At 40.6% G+C, this 21,765-nt stretch overlaps 1 protein-coding gene across 1 annotated transcript in view; it reads left to right on the top strand.

Annotated features, from left to right (window-relative positions):
- LOC124787750 (dedicator of cytokinesis protein 1) overlaps window positions 1–21,765 on the top strand; it is a 413,210-nt gene that overhangs the window by 124,303 nt on the left and 267,142 nt on the right. Inside the window, exon 16 of the mRNA XM_047254617.1 lies at window positions 19,587–19,761. Within this exon, the coding sequence (XP_047110573.1) occupies window positions 19,587–19,761 (175 nt within the window). The remainder of the gene's footprint in view (window positions 1–19,586; window positions 19,762–21,765) is intronic.

Here is a 21,765-nt window from a genome sequence, read left to right as displayed (position 1 = left end):
CTGCTTTGATACCTATTGGCTCTCGGTTGTGGATAAATTCTCTCACTTTCCCCTGTGTGCGTCGACTTCGGCTGATGTTAGAATTCGTACACTTTTGAGGCTTGTTTTTATTGGGCATTTGCCTCTTACCTTAGTTTCCCATTATGGGCCACAGTTCATTTCCCACACCTTTCAACTGTTTTGTTCCCATCATGGCATTTGTCATGTTATGGCTCTGCCATTCCACCCTCAATGACATGGCGAGGTGGAATGACTAGTGCATACATTGAAGTCCCAAATGAAAAAGTTTTTTGTGGATTCTCCACCAAACGATGCCCTTCTCCTATTTCTGAGCACCTATCACTTCACGCCTATGGGGGATCAGAGACCAGCCGAGTTGCTTCACAACTGGCAGCCGAGCGCACTTCCCCAACTTCTGCGGCCTGCGCCACACTTGCCACAGTTGGGTTCATCTGGCCACTCTGCTCCGGAATCACCAGTGTGGGCACGAGGGTTCGGTCACCTGCCCATGTGGATACCAGCCGCTGTTGTCTGCTGCCAGGGATGCCGTCTTTGTGATACCTGTATGGCCTCGAGGCTGCTTTGCACCACTTTGATCAGTTGTGCCCCCGCTTGCTGCTGGAAGCTACTGGTTCACAGGTGCAGCCCCTGTCACTGCAGCACGCCCCTCCACCTGCCGCCTCAAGCCTGTTGTCACCTGCTACGGAGGTGCCACCATCTCTTCGGCTGCCTCTTCCGTGTGTGGTGCCCAGAGATTTGAATTTCCCAGTGCTGGCTCCCGATCTGTCTTCGGCCTTCAGTCCATTGCCGCAGCCTCCTGTTCTGGCCGGGCCGCCGCCACCGGCCCCCTCGTCATCATTGCCTCTGCCATTGTCGCCGTCGGGTTTGGCCCCATTTTCTCCACACTGGGACCTGTCTGCTGATGACTGCGCAGAGATGGTGATGGCACCCTGTCTCCAGTGGTGCCATCAAGCGCTGAGCAGGCCTTCAACTCTGCTGGACAATCTGTTGCAGATTTGCACATATATACGTGTATGGCAGCACTGATGGTGCTTCTATATGTTCATCCAGTTGTGCTATTCACACCAGTTGTTCTGTGTCTTGTAAAGCGTGGATTCAGGAGAGTCATATTTCTGTTGTTATTCAGAGGTTTATGACTACAGCCAAGTACGTGTTACTTGGATTGGTTTCATGTGTTACTTGGGTACTACAGTATATAATGTCTGTAAGTTATCATTAATGTTAGAAACCGTGTGTCCATATTGAATCATGTTAATGGCTATTGCAGATTTTGATAAATTTTTAAATCTAAAGGCATTCATTTGTTCACAGTATTTTATACTGAAGCTTTTGTCGGTCTGTCCAAGATAAAAGCCGAGGCAATTGTTACAAACAGTCTTGTAAATTCTTTATTTTTCAAGGCCTACACTGTTGTTTTTGGCGTTACATTGCACACTGTCAATGGTACAGAAATTATTTGAGCTTCTGTCCTTTGGAAAAGATTGGCAACTCAATATGAGATTATGCTGAGGAAGATTAAGCATGTAAATAATTCCTTTTCTGCTTGTGGTTATGAATTTACTGCAGGTGATTTACTAGCTTTAATTTTATACAGGTTGCGGCAGAACCGAGTAAGCAGTTACTATCGATTACCGCTGGGGCTGTGGTGGGGGTAGGCAGTTGCACGTGGTCTGCCTTTGTTCAGTTGTTGACCCCTTTTCAGTAGCCAACATGGTCTGGACTGCTGCACATCTTGGTTTTGCTGTTTGTGCATATTATGAAAACAACAGATCTGTCATTGCTACACGACGAGCTTTTCGACAACACTTCAACATTTCACGCAACAATGCGATTCCTAATGCAAACACAGTTCGGTCCTGGGTTCGGCAATTGGAGGAAACTGGTAGCACACTAAGAATAGATACACATGGCCGACACAGATCCATCAGAATGCCAGAAAATGTGCAGTGGGTGAGAACAGCAGTTCAACAGTCACCACAATGTTCTGCTCGACAATATGATGTTGCATTGGAGATTTCAGACCCCAGTTTGAGAAGGATTCTGCAATATCATTTGAAGTTTCATCCTTTCAAAATAATGCTTGCTCAAGAATTATACCCAGCAAACTACGCCAACCGTCAAAATCTGTGTGAGCAAATGCTTGCTCAGATCCCTCCGCATGGAGCTTTCTTCATTAGTGACGAGGCACATTTTCATCTTAGTGGGTGTGTGGGTAAGCAAAACTTTAGCTACTGGGCTGAAAATAACCAATGAATTATTCATGAAAGACTGCGGCATTCTCCTAAAGTGACAGTGTGGTGTGCCATATCACAATTTGGTGTGGCAGGCCCTTACTTTTTTGAGGAGGAAGGACTGGCCGTGACAGTGAATTCCACACATTATGTTTCAATGTTGCAAAATTTTCTGCAACCCAGAATGGATGAGATTGTTGAAGAACATGGACTGGGGGACTTGTAGTTCAGGATGGAGCTACTGCTCACGTATCTCGAATTTCACTTGATGTTTTGGGAGAAATGTTTCTGGGACGCCTCATCTTTTTGAGGGGTGATGTCGAGTCTCCTGCGCAGTCACCAAATTTGAGCATTTGTGACTACTTTCTTTGGGGATATCTGAAGGAAAAGGTTTTCAAAAGTCGCCCTCACAACCTACCAGAGTTAAAAGAGTGGATTATTGACGAAGTGAATGCCACACTTCATGTGTGTGTGCAAGAGCTGCTCGAGACTTCAGGGATCATCTACAACAATGTATTCATACTAACGGGTGCCATCTTGAGGACATTATTTTCAAAACTAAATGAATGTACAGTGATATATTGTACTAATTTAGAAAATAGAAACATTTTTTCTTCATACATCCAGATTTACTTTTTATTGCTCCTTAAAACTGCTTAGTCGGTTCTGCCGCACCTTGTATATAGGCAGTCAATTACTTGTGGCCGATAGCCATTGTTTTTAGCTTCAGTTTTGCTGGTATTGATTTCTTTCTCCTTGGCAGAAAAGAACTATCTGCTTGCATTCCCATGCTAGGCACAATCTAATACCAAGTTTCCAATCTTTTCTGAAGAACGGGAATTCAAATAAGTTTCTGCACCAGTTACACTATGCATTGTTGTATCAAAGTCATAAATATAGGCCTTGAAAAATCGGGAATTAATAATTTGTGACCAGTGCAACAGCTTTTCTCTTGGATGGACTGGCAGAAGCTTCAGTATGAGATATTGTGAACACATGAGTGCCTTTAGATTAAAAAATTTAAATAAATTCACGTGAATCAATGTGGACACTGTTTCTAATATTAATGACTACTTACAGATGTTAACATACAGCTAACAAAGGCAAGAAAATGGACCTCTTAGAGCAAGTGTATATTCACACCATCAGTTCACACCAGTGCATTCTAAATGAGCAGCTGGAGCTAGCCTATAAACAATTTCTAAACACTTACCTTGGGCTGGTCATAAGAAATTAAGCACAAATTGCACACCTAACAGCCAGAATTTTGCACAAAAAATAAATCTGTTTATGATATCAGGATAAAATGAAAAGGTGCACATATTACCAAAAAATTCACCATGGAAAATTAGAAGCTGGCCTACTGGCATGACACAAAAAATATTTTCCCATCAACTGCAACTCTAGTGTTTGTTCTTCAGACTGAAATGGAGTAACAATATTTATTTATTTAACCTGATCAGATTAGGGCCATCAGGCCCTCTCTTACATCGGACCAGTGTTTCACACATCAGAATTACATCATGACCATAGTTTAAATAAAATTAGATTACTCTAGTCACAATATGAATAAAGAGTAATGACTAAGACCTAATAAGTACTGGCAGTATTTTTACAACAGGTGCTATACATACAAATTATGATAAAAGCAATAATAATAAAAAAATCAAATAATAATGATAAACATGAGAAAAATTGGCAATAGTTCTGAAGATTTGTGCAGATGTACATTAATATCTTGGTGTATAAAGTAGATGTTTACTAGTATAGCGAGTTTTGGGGAAGGGAGATTTAAGGAGGGGGAAAGAGGGAAGTAATGAGGTGAAGTGCATTCATGTACAGAGGAAGGCATTACTGTTGCATAAGTAGATACGTCATTAACTGTTTTTTGAAGCCGGACATGTTTTTAAGTTCTCTAACGTAACGAGGGAGGCTATTCCAGAGTCGGGTTCCTACTACTGTAAAGGACTTGTAGAAGGTGACTGAGCGATGCAGTGGAACAGAGAGGATTTTATTATGACGGGAACGTGTGTTTCTGTCATGTTGTTCTGACATAAGTGTTAAGGACGAGGAGAGATATGAGGGACAGTGTACATTTGTAAGGCAGTGAATGAGACAGAGTGTATGGAAATCTCTGCATTTGTCTGCACGCAGCCAGGACAATTTTGCATATGCTGGTGAAATGTGATCAAAAAGTGGAACGTCACAGATATATCGGACGCAAGCATTCATGACCAGTTCCAGACGTCGTGAGTTTTCCTGAGAGAGGCCTTGTAGGATAATATCGCTGTAGTCAATGATTGGGAGTATAAGCGTTTGTACTGATTTCTTTTTCAGATCGAAAGGAAAGAGTTTTTTATATTTTTGTAGGACATGAAGGGATGCTGATGCTTTTTTGCACACTACAGTTACATGCTCTGTCCAATTTAGATTTTCATCTATTGTTACTTCCAAACTCTTTGCTGAGGGAGAGAAGTTAATATTTGTTCCATTTAGGATAAGAGATGGTACAGATTCCCGATGTTTTGGGCTAATGACCTTAGAGTGACCAACAAGTACCGCTTGGGTTTTAGATGGGTTTAGTTTTAGGCCTATGTCCTGTGTCCATTTTGGTAGTGCATCGAGATCAGTATTGAAATTTTCAATAGCTTTCTTAAGATTGCTTGGTTTCGCACTTAGATACAACTGAAGGTCATCAGCATACATATGATATTTACAATAAGTCAGAACCGATGACACATCATTGACATACAGAGAGAAGAGTATGGGACCTAGTACTGAGCCTTGGGGAACGCCTGACACTACCTGCCGCCATTGTGATTTTATATTCCCAGACAGGACGTGTTGCTGACGAGACGTCATGTATGAGCAAAACCATTGCACTGCACTTGGTGAGAAATTTAGACCGCTAAGTTTGGCTAGTAAGATGTCGAAGTCGACAGTATCAAATGCTTTGCTGAAATCTAAGAAGCAAATGATAGTCGCTTCTTGTCTGTCCATGGCAAGTTTCAGGTCGTCTGTCACCTTTATCAGTGCGGATGTTGTGCTTCGATGTTTACGGAAACCTGATTGGTATTCGTCTAGTAGGTTATTAGTAGTTAGGTAGTTGGTGAGCTGGTCATGGACTGTATATTCTAAGGCTTTTGATAGTGCAGGAAGAAGGCAGATGGGGCGGTAGTCAGAAGGTGCTGTGGCGATGTCCTTTTTAAGCAGAGGCTTAATTTGTCCCAGTTTCCAGGCCTCAGGGAAAACACTTGTGATTAATGAATCGCTGAAAATGTCTATTATAGAGGGCAGTAGTTGATCAATAATAAGTTTTTCCATCTGGATAGTGGTGCCATCATGTCCAGTAGATGCTGATCTAATCCGCATTATGGCTTTCTTGATAGTATTGCAAGTGATGTGCCATAGATAGAATTTTTCTTTGCTACAATCATTCATCCCCTTGAAGTAATCAATGATTCTCTGTTTTTTTTTGTTTTTTTTTTTTCGGTTCAATTGTGGTTGCGGGTAATGTGAAGAATCGGTTTAGTTCTTCACCTTGGACCATGGGATTTTCTGCAACTTTTATTTTGCCTAAACCGAGACTACGGATATTTTTCCACAGGATAGCTGGTCTACATCTATTGTCAGCTAATGTACGGGCATGTCTGAGCTTAGCGTTTCTCACCGCTTGACTGACTTTGTTTCGTTTCTGCTTGTATTCGGTGTGATTTTCAGGTGTAGGGTGTATCTTGTATGCTCGATGTGCAGCGTCTCTGAGATTCATGAGCTGTTTTAGTTCATCAGTCAGCTAAGGTGCAGGTTTCCTTTTTACTTTTCTGGTCTTTACTGGAGCGTATTTGTCATATAGTTGGGTAATTTTGTTGGTGAAACCTTGGAGTTTTCTCGTTTATGTCCACGAGGGGAGTAGAGGTCATCCCCCAAACTATTTCTTGTGCCTCAGTTTCGAGTTCAGGCAAATCTATGCGTTTGAAGTATCAGTATGTAGACAGTTTTTGTTTCTTTCTAGGACATTCTAGTGAATACGTCATGAAAATGATGTCATGGGTAGACGTGCCAGGCGCAGATATTTGAGAGGTGCGGATTATTCTGTTTGGAGATTTCGTTGCGAATATATCTATGAAAGTGTGACTGGTAGTCGTGTGATGAATAGGTGCCAGCTGAAGTAGCATCATATTTGAAGAAGAAAGCATTCTCTTAAATTTCCCAGTGGAAGGACTATTGTGCAGAAAATTAATGTGTCTTTAAATATGTCTGCTTGTGAGATGTCTGCTTGTGTCTGTATATGTGCGTGTGTGCGAGTGTATACCCGTCCCTTTTTCCCCCTAAGGTAAGTCTTTCCGCTCCCGGGATTGGAATGACTCCTTACCCTCTCCCTTAAAACCCACATCCTTTTGTCTTTCCCTCTCCTTCCCTCTTTCCTGATGAGGCAACAGTTTGTTGCAAAAGCTTGAATTTTGTGTGTGTGTTTGTGTTTGTTTGTGTGTCTATCGACCTGCCAGCGCTTTCGTTCGGTAAGTCACATCATCTTTGTTTTTAGATATATTTTTCCCACGTGGAATGTTTCCCTCTATTATATTGAAAATTAATGTTAGTGTCACCTGCTATAATTACATGTTCATATGACAATTCGAGACTAGAGAGGGCAGTTTCGAAGCAGGTGAACCCGCCTACTTTAGGAGGTTTGTAAAGAACACATATTAAGCACCTTCTGTTAAAGGATTTGATATCTATGAATATATATTCCTCTTGTTTATCTACATTGTTGTCGGATGTGTGTAGTACTGTAGGTGACAAATCAGAGCGTTTGTACGCCCCTACTCCGCCCCCTCGTCTGTTGCATCTGTCGTGCCTGAGAAAGATATAGCCATCTAGGTTTACGGAAGTTGTAGGTAGGAATACTTGGTTTCAGCCAAGTCTCTGACAAAAGTATTACGTGTATATCAGTAGTCTGAAATATATATTTGAACTCGTCGAAGTGAGCTGGCAGAGATTGGACATTTGCATGTGCAATATGCAGCTTGGTGCGTTCGGGTGTTGATTGCCCGAGGAGACTGCCGACAGATGTTTGCGGGTCATGGTTAGCGGTGACAAGAGGGTCTGACATGAGAAATGCGGAAGGCATGTGAAGGAGAGGGGGTGAGGGAGTGTCCTCCCAGTTCTGAGCAGTGGGAGCGGCCAAGAGGGGGAGGGGGTGGGTCCCCGGGGAGGCGACGGGAACTGCGGCCAAGGTCAGCGAGGTCTGCAAGGGTTCTGGAAGTAGCCGTGGGCTGGCAGGGGAAGGAATTTCACTAAACACTACGGTAGTAATCTGCACGTAATGGTAGAGTGTGATGTTAATTGCACTTATGAGAATTCGGGAGGACGACGGTTCAATTCCGTCTCCGGCCATACTGATTTAGGTTTTCCGTGATTTCCCTAAATCGTTTCAGGCAAATGCCGGGATGGTTCCTTTGAAAGGGCACGGCCGATTTCCTTCCCAATCCTTCCCTAACCCGAGCTTGTGCTCCGTCTCTAATGACCTCGTTGTCGACAGGACGTTAAACACTAACCACCACCACCACTTATGAGGATAACAACTAAAGTATGATGGTGGGTTGCTAATTAAAGATGGGGATGAGACTACCTTATATAATAGTTAACAAAATTACATGAGAAAACAATTAGAGATGAAAATGTGGAGAAACGAAAAGTTGATAATACAAATAATAACAAAATTACGCTAGAAAACAATCAGAGATAAAAAATAGTTATGTGGAGAAAGGAAAAATTTGTTAATACATTAGTTAAGTTATGGTTGACAGTGTATGCAATATAAACATACAGGTTAGTGCCAGCAAGATTAGACATGATTTAGCTTCTAACGCACAGGCTTTTGAGTTCATTAACACTGCAAATTGTTCTCTTTCCGTTTTCGGTCTTAACCATTATCCTGCCGTCATTTGTCCATACGTTCTGTAGCCCAAATTTCGAAATCGCTCTCTTCAAAATGTTTAGTCTTTCAGATGTTAGATCCTCGCGTACTGTCAGACCCGACTTCGCGAGATTCTTCTTTGCTTTGAAGACTTCAGATCTTTTCCTATACGACATAAATTTCACTATTATAGGTCTTGGTTTTGTAGAAACTGGCGACCTACGACCCACTCTATGACTTCTGTCAATGTCACTCAGAGTCACCTGCACGCCTAGCTTTTCTTGGACAAAGTTTATCACAAGTTCATCTGTGTCTTCTCTGCTGCTCTCTGGAATGCCGTACAGTCTGAGATTATTGCGTCTCTGATATTGTTCGAGCTTGTCCGTCTTCTCGATAAATTTCTGTTCGAGCAGTCGCGCTTTCTCCTCACTTGCTTTTAACGATGCGTCCAGTGCACGGATCTCGCTCACATTCGCCTCCAGAGATTTCTGTATTTTATCCGTCACTGCTGCAGTGACGGCATCAGTGATGGTTTGAACGACGAGCCCGAGCGTCTCCTTAGCCTGCAGCGCGGCACTCACCTCACCTCGGCCTTCACAAGTGCGGCGACGTCAGCGATGCCGGGCGGAGCGGCCGCAGCTCCCGGTGTGGACTCCACGCCTGCGCTGTCTCCGGCCTGGCCATTGGCTGCTCTGCGCGTTGTTCGGTGATTTTTCCATTTTAAGTGCGATTCCGTGTAATTGGTGCTCAGTATGTGATGTAAAATATGACACTTGGCAGTAGATATACGGCTTTAGTATATGTAGACTAGCCTAACTGCTTTAAACAGCTCCAGATTTCACGTAAACTTGCGAGCCAAGCTAACTCACGTCACTCACTCGCCGCCATGTTGTATACAATATTGCTAGCGTTTGGAAATCGATCATTGTATACGAGGTTACAGTGTAACCATCTTACATTGTTGACATTTCATTTAGGTAGTGACCATTATTCTGCTCACAATTCAGATATTTTACATGGCAGGACAGCCACAGTTTTTCTCTAAATAAGGAATAAAATTAGTGGTAATACCGAAAGGGAGACAACAACAACAAACTAGAGAATTCAGGGTATTTATGATTCAAATTTCAATCTTGCAGTTGACTGTTATGCAAAGAGTGTGAATTAATAGTGAAATTGTAAAAAAATGTGTTTTGGGTGAACCATATGTGTGTTATTTTATTTTTTAATTTAAACATCACCTTCCATAGGACCAAATTGAGGAGCAAATTTCCAAGGTATTGGAACATGTCAGTACAAGAAATTACAACATAAAAGTAATAACAGACAAAATAAAATGTTTACGAACCAAATAAAAGACAAGCCATAAATTTATGTAAACACAATCAACTGGAATTGGCTTAATTTTTCAAGGAACTCCTCGACAGAATAGAATGAGTGACCCATGAGGAAACTCTTCAGCTTCAGTTTGAAAGTGTGTGGATTACTGCTAAGATTTTTGAATTTTTGTGGTAGCTTATTGAAAATGGATGCAGCAGTATACTGGACACTCTCTGCACAAGGGTCAAGGAAGTCCAATCCAAATGCAGGTTTGGTTTCTGCCTGGTATTAATGGAGTCAAAGCTGCAAATGCTTGGGAATAAGCTGATATTGTTAACAAGAAATGATGATAAAGAATTTGTATATTGAGAGGCCAATGTCAGAATACCCAGACTAGTGAACAAAGATCGACAAGGGATTTGCAAACTTATGCCACTTATTGCCCAAACCACCCATTTCTGAGCCAAAAATATCCTTTGAGGATGGGAAGAGTTACTCCAAAATATAATACCATACACCATAAGCAAATGAAAATAAGCAAAGTAGATTACTTTTCATGTTGAACTGTCACTTACTTCAGATACCATTCAAATAGAAAAGGGGCAGCATTAAGTCATTGAACAAGTTCCTAAATGTGAGCTTCCCATGACAGTTTACTATGTATCTGAACACCAAGAAATTTGAACTGTTCAGTTAGACTGATCATATGCCCATTCTGTGAAACTGAAATGTCAGGGTTTTGTTGAATTGTGTGTTAGAAGCTGTAAAAACTGAGTAATTAGAAAATGTAAAAACTTAATCTTAACTGTGGTTTAGTGTTAATTTATTTTCTACAAGCCATGAACTTATGTCATGAACTGCATTATTTGCATCAGTGCGAATATTACGCACCGCATCCTTTACTACCAAGCTAGTGTAATCAGCAAACAGAAATATTTTAGAGTCACCCATAATACTAGAGAGCATGTCATTTATATAAATAAGAAACAGGTATGGCCCCAACACTGATCCATGGGGCACCCCACACTTGATCGTACCCCACTCAGACCCCACATCACAGCCATTCTCAACATTCTCAACATTGTCAATAAGTTGCTAAAGTAAGAGGCGAACCATTTGTGAGCTGCTCCCCGTATTCCATAATGGTCCAACTTCTGGAGCAATATTTTGTGATCAACACAATCGAACACCTTAGTTAAATCGAAAAATGCCTTACGTTGAAAACCTTTTGTTTAACTCCTCCAGTACCTCACAGAGAGAACAGAATATAGCATTTTTAGTTGTTGAATGACTTCTAAAGTTGAGTTGTATGTTTGATACCAAATTGTGTGAAATAAAATGATCAACTATCCTTACATACACAGCATTTTCAATAACTTTAGAAAAACTGAAGGTTGTTGCTTTGTTAGTCGCTGTCCTCACCCATCCAGCCCCTTCCCTGCTCCCATTCCAGCACTACACAACTGTCATTCCACCACCACACCCAGTCTTTTTTTATTTATTTTATTTTATATTTTTTCTTTCTTTCTTTCTTTCTATTTCTCTCCTTATCCGCATACATATAAAGATATCTAAATTTGAGGCTTTCAGAGCCATTGGCTCCTTCTTGTGGCAGAAGGGTTGAAGGGAAAGGAAGAGGGGTGAAGCAGAAGGAGCCTGAAAACAGCTTTTGAGAATCTAAATACCGACCTGTGTACACTATCTAAATGGGTGCAGGATGTATGGTTAAAGCCCAACTCTTCCCAAACCAAAATGATGCTCATTGGTCATTCTAGTCGCATTGGCCCGAAGTATTGGGAATCCTTACCATCTTTAACTCAAAATGGGACAAATATCTCCCCTTCACCAAAGGGTCCAGGAGCAATTGAAACAGTGGAAAATCCAGGATGGAATGTAACAAGACTATGGAAAGTATAGTCCCTACTCACCATACAGCAGAGATGCTGAGTCACAGATACACACAGTAAAATGACTTATCACAAAATAAGCTTTCAGTCTACAAGGCCTTTGTCAAAAATAAATCGCACACACACACACACACACACACACACACACACACATACATGACTACAGTCTCTGGCAGCTGAAGCCAGACTACGAACAGTAGCACACGATCGGAGAGGCAATGGGGTGGGGTAAGAAAGAGGCTGTAATAATAGTAACAATATTTTGAAAATTTAAACTGGACTGAGCACACAATTGCAATGTGCAAGAAGGTTTCAGCATCTTTCCATGTCCTACAAAAATATAAAAAGCCCTTCTCTCTTGACCTGAAAAGCATACTTGTACAAACACTTATACCATCAATTATTGATTACTGTGATGTTATCTTGCAAGGCGTTTCTCAGGAAAGCTCACAGCACCTGGAATTGGTTATGAAAGTCTGTGTTCATTATTCGTGTGATGTTTGAATCTTTGATCGTATTTCAGCATTACATACACAGCTATCCTGGTTGTGTGCATACAAGTGCAGAGATTTCCATACCCTCTCTCTTCTCTACTGTCTTATCAGTATGCAGCATCCCCTCTCTCTCTCCTCAGTCGTAAGGCTCTTGTCCGAACAACATTGCAGAAATGCCCATTACCACCAGAGCAAAAATCTTTCGGTCCCACTCCATCATTCAGCTACTTTCTCGAAGTCCTCCTAAGTAGCAGGAACCTGAGTCTATGCACTTGTTAGCCTCATACATTCTTCTTTCCTACTTGATTCTCCTCATTTCCCAGTGTTCTTAACTGTTGCAGTCTCTTTAAATTTCCGTACCACAGCTATTACTTCACCAGGAAACATCTATTTTGTACACCTATAAATTCTTTTTGTATCTACCGTTATCATTACGATTATTACTACTGCTACTACTATTATCACTGTTAGTGGCTTCAGCAGCATAGTATTAAAATTGTTATTTCTTAGGGAACAATGATTAATAAAAGTACTGTATACGTGATACCTGGTCCAATGTAAGAGATGGGCTGGTGAACCCGATCAGATCAGGTAAAAAAAATAATGAACTTATTAAGAGGTATAATCTTATGTTGAAGCTGTAACACAATAGGACAAGTACTATAGTTATTAGAAGCCGTGTACTATAGTCTCGAGGCAGCGTGATTTGCCACCTGCAAATATTCAGATTATATTTATAGCAAATGAAACTATGTGGCTCCAGAGAACTTTCAAAGTCTCAAAGATCTATGATGGATATGTGCAGACTGAAGGAAAGAATGAAAATGTGCGCCGAGACCGGGATTCGAATGTGGGTGTCCTGCTCACTAGGCAGATACACTAACCACTGTCCCACCCACATACAGTGGCTTTGCACAACTGCATGGGCAACTCTAGAATGCCTCCTTCCTCAGTCCAATTCCAGTTCACAGCTCAGCAAACTTGGCATTCCTCCTAAACTCGAACAGCATTGCTGAGGCTCTCCAACTGTATTGGAATAGCAGCTCAGCTTCAAATGAAACAGGGGAAACCTGCCTGAAACCCAGGTATAGGTGCTTTAATCAGATGAAACTATACGGACCTAGAGACCATCTCACACAACTGTGATATATAGATGCAGACTGAAGCAAAGAACAAAAATTTGTACCAAGACTGGGATTCGAACCGGGTCTCCAGCTCACTAGACAGATACACTAACCGCTACTTCGTCCTGGTGCAGAGGCGTTGCACATCTGCATGGACTACCCTAGTACTCCTCCCCCTTTAAGCCGAATTCTCATCCACACTCTAGCCCACTTTGTGTTCCTCCTAAACTTGAACAGCATTGCATTGAGGAAGAGGCTGGGATACAGGTCATTGAAACTTGAAAAGTTCTCTTGATTAACGCACTTATGTCTGTATTAAAGCAGGATGCCCCATTTCGTGTGATGCTGAGGTGCTGTCCCAGTAGAGTTGGAGAGCCTCTGCAATGCTGTTGGAGTTTAGGGGGAGTACCGAGTGGGCTGAGGCACGAGTGGGAATTTGGAATTTGAATTGAAGAGGGAGGTTTGCCGGGATAGTCCGTGCTGTCGTGCAAAGCCGTTGCCATGGTGGTGCAGAGTTTACCGCATCTGCGTAGTGAGCAGGAGGCTCAGGTTTGAAACTTGGCCTTGGTAGAAATCATAACTTGAGGACAACAGTCATATCCATACCTGCAACACAAGAGGGAAAAGTGAACTTTATTACCCTATGTTAGAGCTGTCAGTGGCTCTGAAAGGAGCTCATTATGCAGGAACAAAAATTTTTGATCATTTGCCCAATGGCATGAAATGTCTGACAGGTAATTTAAAATCATTTCTTCTGAACAACTCCTTCCATTCCATTGATGAATTTTTATGGTAGTCAGTAAACAATGATGATAATTTTCTTCTTCTTCTTAGCATTTGTCCCGTGTGCTGGCGGGGCCTGCTTTTTTGGCTCGTTGCGATCTTGAGCCTGATCAGGGTGAAGGCCTGAGATCTTGAGGTCTTCATGCAGGGTGTCAAGCTATCACTGCCTTGGATGTCCTGCTGGACGTTTCCTGTTTCCATTTAGGTTGAAACTAGTCTTTGCTGCTCTAAGGACATGCCCGTACCAGCGTAGGTGGCTTTCTATCGTTTTGTCTACTGTTGGTGCAACACCTTATAGCCCGCGAGCTTCCATTATTTGTGACACGGTCATTCAATGTTAATCCTGATGACCACTTAAGCATTTTCGTCTCCATAACAACAAGTCTTTGCTCTACTTCCTTTGTTGAAGGCCAGCATTCAGCCCCCATACAGTGCAACTGGACAGATTACTGATCGATATACTTTTGGTTTGAGCCTGTTTGGAATTTTCTTGTCACGTAGTACTCCAGTAACGGAACACCATTTGAACCACGCGCTGCTGAGGCGGTCGGAGATTTCTACACCGAGATTTCCATCGGCAGCAATTGTCGAGCCCAGGTACTTAAAAGTCCTCGCTGTTGGGAGGTCGACACCATTGATTCTGATGGTTACAGAGTCATTTAAATCTGTGGAAAGGTAATGTTTTCAACACATTGAGCTGTAGTCCTACATCTGCGAGGCGGTCATTCCGGGCTCGGATTTGAAGTTGTAGATCATTCTTATCTTCACTGGCCAGTAGCGCGTCATCAGCATACAGTAATGTCCAGGGTGAGGTTTTCTGCAGGTTTCTTGTGAAGGTATCAGTGACAGTGATAAATATGAGTGGTGAGAGAACAGATCCCTGATGAACTCCCAAGGAAATATGGAAGTCGTCTGGCAGCTGACTGTACCCGGCTCTTCGAGTTCTGGTAGAGAAGTCTGACTCACCTAATGAGCTCTTCAGGTACTCCGTGCTCTCGCAGGGCAAGCCAAATTAACGCGTGTGGCACTAGGTCGAAGGCCTTTTCGAGGTCGAGAAAGGCAAAGTGTAGATGTTTTGACTTCTCACAGTGCTTTTGAATAAGCAGTTGAGCTGCATGGGTAGCATCTGTCATCCCACAGACCTTCACGAATCCACATTGCTTGATGGAGAGACTGATAACTTGTCGGATCCTTTTATCGATGATGTGCTCGAATACTTTCATGGTGTGTGACAGAAAGCATATTGGGTGGTAGTTGTTACATTCAGCTGGACTTCCCTTCTGCTTCCAAATTTGAAGTTTTGTGCTACATGTCCAGTCAGCTGGAATCTTTCCCTCCTCAATGATCTTATTAAAGTAATCCATCAACCATTCAGCTGGATAATAATAAACAATAATAACAATAAACAAACAAGTTCAGTTGCATGAACAGGACTAAAAATAGTAATGTGTGTATTACTATTAGCACTAATCATCTATACATAGTCTATAAACTTATTTGTTCTACAGCATTTCGATAAAAGAATTTATAATCTGTGGAACATGTAACTAAACAACTAAATCAATTATTTGAGACTGAGAGCAGTTAGTGACTGGAAACAGACTTTAGACATAATTTCAAACCTTTGCAGAACTTTTTCTTGATGATACTCCCATAAACTGATCAAAGGAGAAAAGTTTATCGCTTACTACATTTGTTGTTGTTTATGCAGTAAGATAGCCACATAAGTCATGACTTTTTAATTTTTTTACTTTGTTGCTGCGTACTCCATTCACAACATATTTTCCAGACAGTATCCACGTATACCACTGAATGAACCTGCAAAATTATATGATTGTAGAACACACAATTCAGAAGATATCGGAGCATAAATTTTCAGATGTGTGAAAAACTAGCTGGTGTTTAAAATGGAGTAAAATTTACCCAGACTATACGCATCCAGGGACTTGCAACAAACTTTAACCATAATTTCAAACATTTAGAAAATGTTTTACACACTTAACATCAAATAGTTTGCAGCTATTTTGTACATGAGAGTTCAATTCTTTACAGAATCAGGGGTTTAGTGGTTGTATATATTCCAAGATCTGTCTTCTCCTACATTTTTTACCCTCTGCTGCTTCCTGTAGCTCCATAGAAGTTATTACATGGTGTCTTAAAACATGTCTTATCATCTCTTTACTTCTTGCAGTTGGTGTAATCCTCCCATTCCTTTCCTCGTGATTTTGCAGGGAGGCTTTTCACTTGTGCTCTAGGTATATATATGCTCAGAAATATCTTTCTGGACCTAATCCATATTCTGTATTCAATAGACTATTGATTCCATTCAGCAGCTCAAGTAACTCTTCATCACTTTCTTTGAAGAGAGCAATGTCGTCAATGAATATCGTCATAGATACCCTTTCACCCTGAAGTTTAATCTCTCTTTTGAACATTTCTATTATCTTAATTTTTTTGATATAGAGGTAGAACAATGGAGGAGAAAGGCTGCAACTAGAACACAAGAGCTACCGAACTGACTGTACAATAGTTCTTGCATTTGTCTTCCCTTGCTACCTTTGGAATTGTGTAGATTATATTTTTATGAAAGTCGGACAGGATGTCTCCAGTATTATTGATCCTACACTTAGACTTAAATAATGCTTTTTTTTTTTATCAGTTCCCAGAGAGTCTAGAAATGTCAAAAGAACTGATATTTATCTCTTCTGTCCTATTTGGTTGTGAGTCTTCTACACTTCTATAGCACTCTGACTGAAACTGGATCTCCTGTGGCCTTCCAGTGTGTATCCATTTCATCGTCTATCACTTTAGCAGACAATTACTCTCCTTCATAGTGGCCCCCAGTGTACTTTTTTCACATATCTGTGCTTTCCTCTTTGTGTCACAGTGGAATTACTTTTGCTGTATTAATGTTGACTACTGTGAGTTTAAAAGTCTCTAAAAATTATTTTGGTTTTTTTAAAGCTGACTCTATTCTTCTCATGAACATTTCTTTTTGATTGCTTCATTTTTCCTGCTGTCATTTTGGTTTGGCATTTTTGCACATCCTGTTGATTTCATTGCTTAGTGACTTGTATGATTGTATTGTATTCTTTTCCTGGGCATTTTTGTGTTTCTTACTTTGGCAGTCTATTGAAATATGAGGGTGAATCAGTAAATATGTCACAAATGGCAGAATACTGCATAGTATTTTAAATTTTGCAGCCTTGTGATTCTAAAATGTGGCAGCTCATGTTGAGTGAAAGATAGCCATAGTCAACAGCTGATTAACTACCATCAGTGCAGATTGCAAGCTTGTTACAGGGGTTTACCCGGACTAGAACAGTGCAAATTTGTGTAATTTTTGGGAACGAAGTGAATGTGAAACACGTCTTTTATGTGGTGTGAACTATATTCCATAGAAATCATTGTTGAGCTGGATATGGCAGCTGAACAAAGGATGAGAGAGACTTACCAACAAGGAGTGTCTGGTCAGCCTGTGGAGTTGACTACTGATGCCATTTTGCATCGTATATGGTAAATGGTCCTGGAAGATCATTGTGTGACAATTGAAGGCATAACACATGCCCTAGGTTTTCTTATAAACGGTTGAATTTTCATAAAACTTACACACGCTGGGACCAATTTAAGGTTCACTCTTGTTTCTCTTATATGTAAATGATCTTCCATGTAGTATGCAGCAAGCAGAACGAGTTCTTCAAATGATTCAAATGGCCCTGAGCAGTATGGGACTTAATATCTGAGGTCATCAGTCCCCTTGAACTTAGAACTACGTAAACCTAACTAACCTAAGGACATCACACACATCCATGCCTGAGGCAGGATTCGAACCTGCGACCGTAGCGGTCGTGCAGTTCCAGACTGAAGCACCTAGAACCACTCAGCCACACGGGCTGGCGAGAACTAGTTCTCTGTGCAGATGACATTAGTATTGTAATCAACCCAAGCATACATACACCGTTAGAAGAAATCGTAAACAATGTTCTGTACAGTGTCATTGATTGGTTTTCGCAAATGGTCTCACCCTCAATTTAAAAAAAGACATAACATATTCAGTTCTGCGTATCTAGATGTACTATACCAATGGTATGTGTGGTAACTTGGTAACAGAACAATAAATAGAGTAGAAACTTCAAAATTCTTAAATATAAATATCCATGCTGATGAGAATTTAAACTGGAAAAAGCACATTTTAGAACTCCTAAAACAAGTTGTTCAGCCCCATTTCCACTTAGAATAATTATAAATCTTGGGGTGAGACAAAGCAATAAGTTGACATATTTTGCATATTTTCATTCAGTAATGTCATATTGCATAGTTTCATTCAGTGATGTCATATTGAGTAATGTTTTGGGATAACTTGACGTCAAGAAAAAAAGTTTTCATGTCTCAAAAATGTGCTGTTAGAATAATATGTGTTGCTCACCCGCAGTCATTTTGCAGATATCTGTTTAAAGAATTAGGCATTTTGACTACTGCTTCACAGTATATTTATTCCATTATGAAGTTTGTTGTAAATAATCCACTACAGTTCAAAAAGAACAGTAATGTACATAATTACAGTACCAGAAAAAGAGTCACTCATTTGCCACATTAAGATTGTCTACAGCACAAAATGGGGTGCTTAATGTTGCAACCAAAACTTTTGGTAACCTTCTCAGTGGTATGAAATGTCTGACAGTCACCATAGTAAAACTTGAAAATAAACTGACAACTACAATATAAGGAGGAGATAGATTGCTACTCTCCATAAAGAAGACACATTGAGTTGCAGAAAGGCACAACAAAAAGACATTACTCATTAGCTTTCAACCCAAGCCTTCTTCAGGAAAGGAAACACACACACACACACACACACACACACACACACACACACACACACATATTCATTCATTCACACAAGCAAGCACACTTCATGCACACATGACCGTGCTTTGGCTGAAAACTAATGTGTAACTGTCCTTTCTTAGAGCCTTTCTGCAAATCAACATCTCATCTGTGATTAAAAATTAACAGTGATGGTGAAATGTGCTGAGGAGGCAACTGATTGTATCCCAAGTTTCCCTTGATATGACCAGACTAATTATGTACCCTTGCTTTATCATTTAAATAATTGAAAGTTAAATGTCACTGTTGTATGAACTGCAGATAAAAATATCACAACCATTCTCCAGTGTTTGTTATTTGTCCGATACCACTCCTTCCTCAACCCAGGCTTAGACTCCTTATTTTACACTTGGATTATTATCATTGCATCCTACACACTACTAAATTATTTGTACGATAATCCATAGAAGTATAGTAGACTAAATATTTTCATGAGTACTTCTGTAGTTCTCTGGTGCAACTTGAATAAGATGTGACAAAATCTTTGTGGTGTACTCTACCTGCAGAAATCATAGCAATTGATATGGCACTGCCAAAGAAATATCTACAAAAATGTGAAAGCTCACAAAAGCAGACGTGGTTACCTTGTTTCAAAGTTTTAATTGCTCACTGCATAAATATGTTATATGAAACGAAAAGAAATTTATTGTACCAAAAACAGTATAGTGTAATACCGATACTGATGTCAAACACTTAAGTTAATACATACAACTACACATGAAGACTTCTAACGCCTTTGTTGAGAATTTTCTGTTTAAATATTTGTTGACATATAAGATATAGTTAATGTATATAAATAATTGATTGTATTCGTCATTGTAGTAACAGTTTTTTTTATTATGTAATTGATACACTTGAAAATTGTTAAATTTGTTGATGATTTCCCATCAATATCATTACAGTGAACTTTTGAAAGAACTTATCAACAAACTGCCACCAAACCGTCTGACAAAACAGAAAATGATGACAGTAAACGACATTGTGCACAGTAAATTATTCTTACTGTCAGAATGCCGTGCAATTCTCTTGCCAGTGATCACAGCACAGATTAAGGAGCTGTTAGAAGCAAGAGATGAAGTAAGTAGCATTTGGCATTGAATATTGATAAAAGTGAAATTTAATTTGTGTATTCAATTGATTAATTTGAGCTGATTTAATTTTGTAATAATGTTGTATTTTTTGGAACCAGCTGTCATGATGTGCAAGACTTTTTTTTTTACTATGCTTTTGTTTTGGTGTATAATTAGAAATGGATAGAGAAAGCACCTGCAAACTGCATGTTTGCATAAGGGTTGAATGATAAAGTACCATATCAGTTGATGCCTTTATTAACAACAGATCATCTTTCACCTACATCACTGTCTGTCAAGAAATAATACTGTGCACCATTCATCTGCAGATCTAACTTTACCTCAAGTACAGTTATATGTGTTATAAATTTTGATGGCCCGTTAGCTATCAGAAAGATGAAATTTGGGGATATTATGATCGAATAAATACATGCCTGCAAATGTTTTGGCTGCAGTTAGTGAGTCCAGTAGAGGTACATACAGGGTGTGTAAATAAAGTTTCAGGCTGATTTTTTTTCCTGAGTAACAGTGTGCCTGCAGACCAGTCTCACAACCTGCACCAGATGGTGGGGGGTGTTGGCTAAGAGAGCCAAGCATCGACATTCACCAACAAAACGCTGGAGTGCAGGGATTGTGTGGTTTGAAACGTTGTCGAGAAATTGGAGCATCCAAAATGCAGCACCTCTTGGAGCGATGGTGTTCGATCAAATTTTGTGTAAAACTAAACAAGACTGGGACAGAAACATTCAAAATGATTCAAGAGGCCTATAAAGAATATGCCATGTCACATGCCGTGGTTTTCATGCGGCACAAGAGGTTCAAACATGGTGGTGAAGACTTGGAGGATGATGAATGCTCTGGAAGACCTTCAACGAGCAGTACTGACAAAAATCTGGCCAAAGTGCATCAAGTTATAAACAGTGACTGACATCTCAGCATCAGAATGATTGCAGATGAAGTGGGTTTGAATCACCAAACTGTGTTTCAGCTGGTGACAGAAGAACTAAAGATGGGAAAAGTGTGTGCGGAACTTGTCCCTGGAGTGCTCTCGGATGGACAGATGGAATGACGCCTGGCTGTTTCGTTGGAAATGCTTGAACGTTTACAAACTGAGCCTGATTTTTTTGGACAAAGTGGCCACTGGTGATAAGACCTGGGTCTTCCAATATGATCCAGAGTCGAAGAGGCAATGCTCAGAGTGACACACCTTCGCATCACCAAACCCGAAGATAGCCCGCATTAGCAAGTCACGTGTGAAAAACATGCACATTGCTTTTTTTGATGCAAAACGATTGATGATCCACAAAGAGTTTGTGCCTGTTGGACAGACTGTCAATTGTTAGTGTTGTACTGGAGTGTTCCACTGTTTGAGGAATGGAGTCCGCCCGGAGAAGAAAGATGACTGGGTGCTCCACTATGACAATGCGACCGTTCACACCTGCTTCACCATCACTGAAGTTTTGACCCTGTTCAACATGGCAATGCTGCCACAGCCACTCTGTAGCCCCGACCTTGCCCCCAGTGAGTTCTCTTTGTTTCCTCCAATGAAGAGATACCTGAAAGGGAAGCGGTTTCACAGTGTCACAGCAGTCCAAAAGGCTTCAGAGAGTGTTTTGACCAGCTATCCTGTTAACGAGTTCCAGGGAGCTTACCAGCAGTGGAAAGCTTGTTGGCAGCAGTGTGTGGATTCTCAAGGCACCTATTTTGAAGAATTTTAGTCTGATGTATGAAAGTATTCAATAATTTTTTTTGTTCTGAGATTACGCTTGAAATTTTATTTAGACACCCTGTAAAACTTTTACCACACGAAAGGTGATTGAGACCATTGAGAAGCGTAATGGGCATTCAAACAGTTCATTGCAATGTAACTGCAAATGGAACAAGTTGCCCCATGTGAAGGAGAAGTAGATTTGAGTACCAATGTGTAGTAGATATTTTTTATATTTTATCGATATAAAAGCATAAGTGGATTAAAAAAGAAATATATAAATAAATAAATAAATAAATAAAA

Source organism: Schistocerca piceifrons, chromosome 3, assembly GCF_021461385.2.
Source record: "Schistocerca piceifrons isolate TAMUIC-IGC-003096 chromosome 3, iqSchPice1.1, whole genome shotgun sequence".
Lineage (NCBI taxonomy): Eukaryota > Metazoa > Arthropoda > Insecta > Orthoptera > Acrididae > Schistocerca > Schistocerca piceifrons.
Note: the sequence above shows the minus strand (reverse complement) of the source record. Positions and strands in the feature narration are given on the sequence as shown.